The following is an 8,484-nucleotide window of genomic DNA, read 5'->3' as shown; positions in this document are numbered from 1 at the left end:
TTATATTTTCATGGACTTCTGTCCACAAGCCACCTTGGATACAAAATGAATACAACAAGATCACAAAGCATGATACTTATACACACAGAGAGCCACAGTGAGCAAAGTGTCATTGACGTTCTATGTACAGGTGGTATTATTATGTCATAAACAAGTGAACAAAGTTCCCTTTTTTATGGGAGGAGAAGCAAATGTATGGTTATTACAATGATAATCAGGCATCCCTTACCTTAGGCTTGACTTCTGAGGGTGGTGATTTCTTTGGGCTTAAAGAAGCAGTGCTGAACTTGTGAACCAACACCTTAAAACACGGTAAAAAGAGTATGTACAGAGCGACAAAAATAAAAGGAGCCGCAACAAGCCATCCCAACAACTGCAAAGATTGATAGAAGTTATTTCGGACATGACAGTATCGTTAAAAGGCCAAAGGAAAAAACATAAACATAAATAGCAAAAGATCCCAGTTTAGGAATAGAATCTGATGCTGAAATGCACTTCACCAGGTATCCGAGTAATGTGTCTCAAAAAGAGTTAAGATTACAAGGTGTTAAGTTGGCCACCTACCGCGTGTGCAATACTTATTAAGACTTCACGTGAAGCTTGGCCAGTTAAAACTTTCTTGAAAGCATCAGAAGTTAACGGAAAATGAGGGCCACCAGAGACAAATTCACCAAAGCGCAAGAAAGGTACCACCAAACTTTAAGGCAAAAACATAGCAACAATCAGAACACAAAGATATATGTAGCATAAACTGTAGAAATGCATGGTACAAGAGAATTTGAGAGCTGTACAAGAAGTAGTTCTGTACACTAACATATTGTTTCAATTATCAATGCCCTGTATCAGTAAACTAGAGAAGAAATGATGTACCAAGTCTGAGACCAATTCACAATCTATCATTATTCAGACATTTTTTCAAGATTAGACAAATGCAAACGGGCGCATGCACGCAGGACACAGGCATAACATATTCTTCCTTCAAATACAAGCTACTAAATGTATTCATAGCACCAATATCATTAGACAAAAGCATAAAAGTACCTCAGTTCTATTGGTGTAGCAATAACATTAGTCAGCATCACAGTCGGAGCATGGCAATGAGATCCAAGCGATGCAATAGCCATCCCACACAGAATGACAGTTGTCCCTGGTAATAAAACATTAGCTACTATAAGGGTGTGTATTTATTAACCTTTTGCAGTTCTTTTCTGTATTCTATACTGATATAAGGAAACCACCCCTTCTAAGTTTTATTTAAGAAAGTTCCAATAATTACATATCATTGCCACACTACTCACCCACCTCAATAAGCTTGCTGATGAACAACTCACATCAAATTGCTCCATTCAATAAATTTGTTCGGGTGGGGAACAAATCGGATGCCCACAACCCTCATAACAACATTGCTCTAAATAATTACTAGACCGTATCGAAACTGAAAAATCAGAAGCCAGAGACATGGATTGCTGAAGAAACCAACATACCACATATTGGAAATACTCCCAAGGTAATGCCAAGAGCCGCAGAGAACGCCAATAGCTTAGGCTCCGCACCCCTTCAAAATGAAACAAAATTTTAGTGCTTCGTTATAAAGATAACACAAAATGATAAACTATTGCTAACAACTCAAATGCGGATCAAAGTTAGATTGGAGACTAGAAGAAACAAAAAATAAAAAATAAAATAATCAAGAATACCCAATTTTCCACTATCTGAATCTTTATTACAACTAAAAGAAAGAGAGTAAAATAATTTTATTGATTTTAATTTACAATTTGCTTTTAAATTTTCCCAGCCACCCAAAACCGGAAACAAAGTTAAAACCTCAAACCTCCCTGCTTGCAATTTTTCTTTCCAATGAATCAATAAAATAAGGATGAAAATGCACAATAATAAATAATTAATAAACCATTAATTGGATCTAAAAGACAAATAGAATGAGAGAGAGAGAGAGAGAGAGAGAGTACCTGCGGAGGATTTCGTAGAGAGGATCAACGATCTTCTTTTTGAACCAAATCCCAGCACTTGTCATCGGACAAACTTCGACTAATTCTTTTTTTTTTTTGGGTGAGTGAAAAAGGTTTTAATCGATTTAGGGTTTTCCTCGGCAAAAGAAAGCCTTTTTTTATTATTAAATAGAAAAATAAAGAAACGAAGGAATTGAATGCGTGGTCTGACAACAATAAACAACAACTGAGCCTTCAGATTGATTCGATTTTTGTGTCCTGTTTTGGTTTCTCACGTTTTGATTATTAAATTGGAATCGGAGTTTTTGGATTTATTTGGGTGCATCTGCATTTCTGAAACCAGAGAGATTTTTTGTGGGGAGACTTGAGATGCGATGTAGGGGAAGCAGAGTCCACTGGGATTTAAATCAGGTGTGGCTTAGTACAGCCTATTGCGTTGTGCAGCGTAGCGAAGAATCACGTGATTTTGCGTTGGTGGACCAATGAGATATCAATCAGCATGGGATTGATAATGTATGAGCTGCAGAAGATATTTTCCTTTTTTTTGGCTCTTTTGGTCTGAGCAGAAGATGTTTCCTTTAGAGGATGACATGACAACACCCTCATCCCCAGCTGCAGGGCAACGTGGCAGTTGGAATGCTTCAAATTAAGAGTCACGTGATAGGTAAGTATAGGATTCAGTGATTCACTCTTCTTTTTTGGACCAAAAAAAAAATACATCTTTCATTTTTTTTTTTTTTTGATAAATTCATAAATAATGCCCCTTCCAACTTTTGCCGTTTTCTTTTTTTGTCTCTAAACTTTAAAAACTTACAAATTGAGTCTTTAAATTATGATTCGGGAATTTAATAAAAAAAAAAAAAAGAAACATCAATTTAAAACTGGAATCTCGAAGCAAGTTGGGACTTGGGAGTGAAAGAGAAGAAAATGGAACAGTAGGAAAGTGTAGAGTTTAGAGGTGGAAAAGTATATGAGATGCTTTGTTTTGTTCTTACGAAACAAAATGAAGAATTGTTCCAACTTTGTTCAAAACACAAGTAGCAAAATGTAAAACAAGAATCATAAATAAAAATGACAACATCAAAGGTTTTGGTGAAAATGTGCAACAAAAATTGAAAGAAAACCTTGTCAGCGACAATAACAATGTGTCGATGTCTCAAATCATAGGCACTCTAGTTTTTGTTTCAAGCTTATTCATACAACTATAGGAAGTACCTTTTATGGGTGAATCTATCACGACCTTTAGGAGCCGAGTAACTGATAAACGTTATGTACATCTTCAGATTTTCAAAAAAGTGGAATGCCAATTGTCCAGAAAAGTACAAGTACAGTACTGGAAATAAATGAATATTATTCTGATAATGAGAAACCATGCTCAAGACACTGTGTTCTGATATCTTGCATTAGACCTTGAAGTATAGTTGGGTTGCTTGTAACAATGGCATCAACATGCTCAGTCAACATTGTTTCCATGGAATCCACATCATCAACAGTCCAGGCAAATACTTTCTTCTTTCTCCTGTTAAAACCCATATGTATAAAGCATGGAATCTCAAAACATGCATATACTCTAGGTACCTTACAAATGCTAATGCATCAAGTAAAAGCCATACCCATGCAGAATTCTCACAAGCTTCTCATCAATCAATGGGTGGTATACACCAACAACACCAGCACCTTTCATCCTCAGTAAGTTGGTTCTAGCCCCGGTAGCCGGATCAATCATAACAACATACCCCACCTGCAATAATATCACCATACACCAAACTCAAAACATCATCTATTCAAGTGATTTGACATTATTACCATGTAAAGGGTCTTCACAATTCCTTGATATTCAAATATATATGTACATTTAAAACGAACCACACCTGACAAGTTTGGAAATAATACAGAAACATAAAAATAACAAGAAATTAACCTTCAAGTGTCGTAGGGGCTTCTTTCTTGAAGGCATGCCTCAAAAACACATTTAACGAATTCTATATCTTTTAAGGAAAATAAACATGTTTGAAGAATAGTTTAACACATAGACTCGCTGCTATTCAAGTTATATGATGATCGCAGTTAAAAGGGAACCTTCAACATGATTAAAATTATGAATGTATAGAGACCATTCTCATAAGATTTTATCTTCCCCAATCAATCAAATTATGAACACAGACAATCATATTCTAAATCTGGACATGACTCAGAGAAAATTATGTTAGAGGCCAGAGAAAGAAAAAAAAAAAAAAAAAAAAAGTTTCTTGTTACCATAACATCTGATGCTAGTTTGATTACATCCCTCGCTAAATTGTCGCTTTTAGCCCATACAAGGCAATTCTTACACTGCGTCCTCTCAACCTGGAATGAATTTCAGTGACAAGCTTCAGGCAAGTAACTTAGAAAACCATATCAAATGAAGTTCTAATGCTTCCAAATGAATAAACCAAAAGGAAACCCAATAATTTCTGGTAGTGCAGGATCTGGCTCTCTTCAGTTGCTGAGAGGAGAGGGCCAGTTCTCATTTGGACCACAAATTGCTCATGAATTCAGCATGGGGTCCACAACCCAATACTGGGGGGCTCATGCCTTGTGTGGTCCAAAATCAAGAACCACCTCCCTACAATTCAAGCACAAAAGAAGCCATTTCCAGTAGTGCATGCTGGCAACTACTTGGAGTTAGTTGTCATGAGTACAGAAGTTGCCCTTTCCACAGTATATTAAGGCCGAGTTGAACAATTTACACCAATGTCTTACATAAAAAGATAAACCAGCTTTTCAATATTTTGAAATTGTAATCTTCTTTACTAGGTGGACTCTGTCATAATCGGAGGTATCCAAGAGATAACATAAAGTTCTTTTTAAAAAAAAAAAAAAAAGAAAGAAAGAAGAAAAGAAGCAACAGCGGCAAGGATGAGACAGTATGGCACGCATATGTCAAAATCCTCATAGCTCTTGTTTACAATATCGTACAACAAGTGACAACAATTTCCATGAAGAATTTTTCTTTCCTCAAAACATAGAAATTATAGCCTGCAAATGAATACATCCATATCATAGTTCCCATGCTTTCTTATCTTTAGCCATTAGATGGTTAAACAAAAAAAAAATCATAATGTTATGCTGCTTTACATACTATATTCCTTTCTGTTGTAATGTCCTGCCTTTTCTACTGGAGATAATGTTCCCTAGCACACAAAGTCTGGATTCTTGATAAGTTTTTGATATCATAAATCTAAAATGTTCTAAAATGCTGCCTTCCTTTGGTTACATTTGCTTTACAAATACAGGTTCTAACAAAACCATTCAGCAATTTCATAATTTACTTATATTCCTTTTCTGAGTACATAAACACTGGATTTAATTACCATATTATGGCAAAATTAGAAACCAAAAGCTATTAGAAATTCTGCAAGCAAATACATACACAAGTAGAAGTTGACTATATTGGGCTTTTAAGAGTAAATTGTGATCACAATTCCTAAAGGATATATAATATGCAAGGATGGAAAAGGCGAAGAAAGCAAACTTACAACAGAAAGAACATCCCTTGCAAGCCCTTTTTCAGACAATGGGGGCCCAACCTTTACATCTAGAATCACCTGCCGAACTGAACTTGAAACCAACTAAAATTATAATCAGAACCATAGTCAAAGAGCAATCATGGTTGGAAAGGGGGGGGGGGGGGGGGGGAAGAGAGAGAGAGAGAGAGAGAGAGAGTATTAAAGCAGGTCCTGATACCTTCAAAGCCTCTTCAATTGTAACAATATTTTCATCAAGGAGCTTCTTTGCAGAATGATGCATGGATCCCAGATCTTTTATCTACAATCACAATCTAAAAATATAATCTCAATCAACATTATCACAAATATCTAACAGAATAACTAAAAATTGCAGATAAGATAATGATCTAAAGAAAGCTAGGTTAGAAATATGGTTTAACATAGTTTACAAGAAAGCAAGGATACCAAACTCACCTCTTTCATGCTTAAGTATCCAACCTTAGAAGCATTGTTTCCAGATATCCGCTGCAAATCCCTGCCTGCGTCAATAAAATTATAAAGATGCAATTTGAATAATGATAGTCCAACAAAACCTAAGATTATATTTTATCATAATTTTCATTAAAATAGTATTCTTTATGCCACATCAGAGATCCTATAATCCCTAGTCCTGAGAATTCAAGCTTGCTTGTGAACATTCAAAGCCAAGATTGGATTCTTTGGTTGCATTGCTTGTTTAGGTATAGCTACACACAAATACTTTTTTTTTTTTTTTTTTAAAAAAAAACATATTTGTAGAGCTTGATTTCGACTTGTTTAATATTTACACTTGTGAGATGATCAATGACTAGCAATTGATTACTAAGAGGTATTTTCCAAAGAAGGAAATGTAGGTATTGGTGGAAATATTGATATTGGTGTAAAATTCATAAAATAGTATATCTTTGATAAATATATCACATGAAAGGTAAAAAACCTGAACACATTATTGACACATAGAACTTTGAAAATTGAATACTAAGGTGCAAAAACTTCTTAGTTACCTCTTTTTTCTTTTGTTTGTGAAATTACATAGAATAACCATCTAGCGTCGTTTGAACTCTAGGGCGATCATCTAGTGCTTTATTATATAATAGAATAATAACGTGGAGTTCATTGTAGTTTCTTGTTATTTGAAAAGTACAGTTTAATAATTAATGTAGTCAAATTGTGTCAGTTGACAATCAGCAGATATGAGGTAAAATTATAAACACTGTGAGAACCACTGTACCTGTCATGGAGCGCAAGCAGAACTCCATCTGAAGAACGAGAAACATCAATCTCAATACAGTCGACTTGAGAATGAAGAGCAGAATGATATGCAGCCATCTGTTATAAAATTAAAAAAATAAGAGACAAGGCGGGGGGGAGGGAGGAGGGGAGAAACTCAACAATCAGCTTGATGGGGTGGAGCTTCTGTTCCAGAACAAAAGCACCTCCCCATTCTCCAAAATGGAATGGTGGTTAGGACAAGGCCAAACACTCGATCCTTATTTTCAAGGGTACATGATAGATCACTTGCGCGATCTGTCACAAGAACTTTAAGAGAATAAGCTTCTTGCAGTACCAGAAGGTTGAACTATTGTGGTCCTCAAACTTCAATTTTATGACAACACAACAGCTCATTTAATTGTCCAGTATTCAGGGGCCTCACTTATTTGATGAATCAAGAAAGCAATCATGCAACCAGTTTATGATACATTTACAGGGTTACAACTTGGGCAGGATGAACCCAAGTTAAGCCCCATCTAAGAACAAAAGTTTAGATAGAATAAAATTTTGTTGGAAAATACTAAATACTAAACTAAATAGACTCAATTAATTAATTAAGATTGCAGGCCTTGGAACCCTGTCCATTAACTGGAATATTTATTGACTGTAAAAGAGTATTTAGGAAAAACAAAATAGAAAAAAAAAAATTTATGCTTACTGTGTTTGGAAACGCCCTACTTGAGTCACCCCCATGCGCACATACAAGAGGAGGATCATTTAGCCAACCACACTTTCTCAACTGCATCTGTAGATAGATTGGAAATGTACAAAGTAATTATTTGAGTCTACAATGAAGAATATCATGTCACATTATATACATGATGTACGTGCAATGCAACATTTTTTAATTTTTCTTCTATGACATTATCCTCAACGAGTAGAAGAGAATTTTTGTTTCCATTTATGTATATTCATGCAGAAATTCACACAGTGAGTACCTAACTATTTGTATGCACCATCACACATCTTGACATGCCCAGTCATGAAAGGAACAATGCATCAATCAGTTTGTTGCCGTCACAATCTACTTAACTACAATCAGACACCCAAAACTTAATTTAAGGCTTTAAGCAGTTGGTGGCCAAACTAAAAGTAAAGATTCATGAGATCACAAGACAACATAATCTCAGAATTTCTCGTCTTCTCTAAGATGTTTGGTATCCAAATAACACAAGCCTCCACTTTCCCCAAATCAACTAAGCAGTCTAAGCCAAAGCCTTTATTTCAACAAATTGTGATCGCCCACATGAATTCTTTTCTGCCATTCAGCTCCACTATATCCAATATTCTCAATAAAAAGCAAACTCTAAAGTCACAGTACATACATACGCGCTTGAGCATAAATGCAAACGTCTATGATGAAAATGTTAAAATTAGCTTATGGGTCTTTTTCCATTAGTACTGAAAAAACGTTAAACGTACATAGTAGAAATGTAAGAGAGAGAGAGAGAGAGAGAGAGAGAGAGAGAGAGAGAGAGAGAAGAGTTTACCTGACGAAAGGTTTTGAGCTTGAGGAGGAAGAAAATGGGAGGGACGAGAGCGATGAAGGCCAGGCTGATGAGAATCGTACGGAAGACTCTCTTTGAGGAAAGTCTTATGAGAAATGCTCCGTAGCCATACCTCTGATGTAGAGATTGTCTCCTTCCCAGTCTCGTTGAGATCGCCATTTGAATACACAATTATAGACTGAAAGTGTAAACGCGAGAGCGGAGGTAGTC

At 35.7% G+C, this 8,484-nt stretch overlaps 2 protein-coding genes across 3 annotated transcripts; both read right to left on the bottom strand.

Moving 5' to 3' along the window:
- LOC147280510 (E3 ubiquitin-protein ligase) lies at positions 1 to 2,380 on the bottom strand. The gene is made up of 5 exons (XM_086250843.1): positions 1,968 to 2,380; positions 1,485 to 1,555; positions 1,042 to 1,147; positions 565 to 697; positions 1 to 373 (listed from the first exon to the last, which is right to left on the bottom strand). Exons 1-5 carry the CDS (start codon positions 2,030 to 2,032, stop codon positions 215 to 217), a joined length of 534 nt encoding a protein of 177 aa, XP_086106969.1. The 5' UTR covers positions 2,033 to 2,380; the 3' UTR covers positions 1 to 214.
- Positions 2,381 to 3,301: 921 nt separating this feature from the next.
- On the bottom strand, positions 3,302 to 8,484 carry GDPD4 (PLC-like phosphodiesterases superfamily protein). 2 transcript variants are annotated; one of them, XM_086251289.1, is made up of 9 exons: positions 8,257 to 8,484; positions 7,425 to 7,511; positions 6,726 to 6,823; positions 5,930 to 5,990; positions 5,694 to 5,774; positions 5,486 to 5,578; positions 4,224 to 4,313; positions 3,581 to 3,708; positions 3,302 to 3,486 (listed from the first exon to the last, which is right to left on the bottom strand). In XM_086251289.1, the coding sequence occupies exons 1-9, from the start codon at positions 8,431 to 8,433 to the stop codon at positions 3,318 to 3,320; spliced, it is 984 nt and encodes a 327-aa protein (XP_086107415.1). In that variant the 5' UTR covers positions 8,434 to 8,484; the 3' UTR covers positions 3,302 to 3,317. The 2 variants fall into 2 exon arrangements, with proteins under 2 accessions (XP_086107415.1, XP_086107416.1); XM_086251290.1 differs by having other exon boundaries at positions 5,930 to 5,994; positions 6,726 to 6,753.

This window comes from Dryas octopetala, chromosome 7 (assembly GCF_963921425.1).
Source record: "Dryas octopetala chromosome 7, drDryOcto1.1, whole genome shotgun sequence".
NCBI classification, from domain to species: Eukaryota; Viridiplantae; Streptophyta; class Magnoliopsida; order Rosales; family Rosaceae; genus Dryas; species Dryas octopetala.
This window is presented reverse-complemented; position numbering and strand designations above follow the sequence as displayed.

Coding starts and splice junctions, on each gene's coding strand:
- GDPD4 (XM_086251289.1), bottom strand. CDS start 8,433: ATGGCGATCTCAACGAGACTGGGAAGGAGACAATCTCTACATCAGAGG. Junction 7,512..8,256: donor AGCTCAAAACCTTTCGTCAG/GTAAACTCTTCT, acceptor ATCTATCTACAG/ATGCAGTTGAGAAAGTGTGG. Junction 5,775..5,929: donor GATACTTAAGCATGAAAGAG/GTGAGTTTGGTA, acceptor TTGTGATTGTAG/ATAAAAGATCTGGGATCCAT.
- LOC147280510 (XM_086250843.1), bottom strand. CDS start 2,032: ATGACAAGTGCTGGGATTTGGTTCAAAAAGAAGATCGTTGATCCTCTC. Junction 698..1,041: donor GCTACACCAATAGAACTGAG/GTACTTTTATGC, acceptor TTTGCCTTAAAG/TTTGGTGGTACCTTTCTTGC. Junction 374..564: donor TAATAAGTATTGCACACGCG/GTAGGTGGCCAA, acceptor CAATCTTTGCAG/TTGTTGGGATGGCTTGTTGC.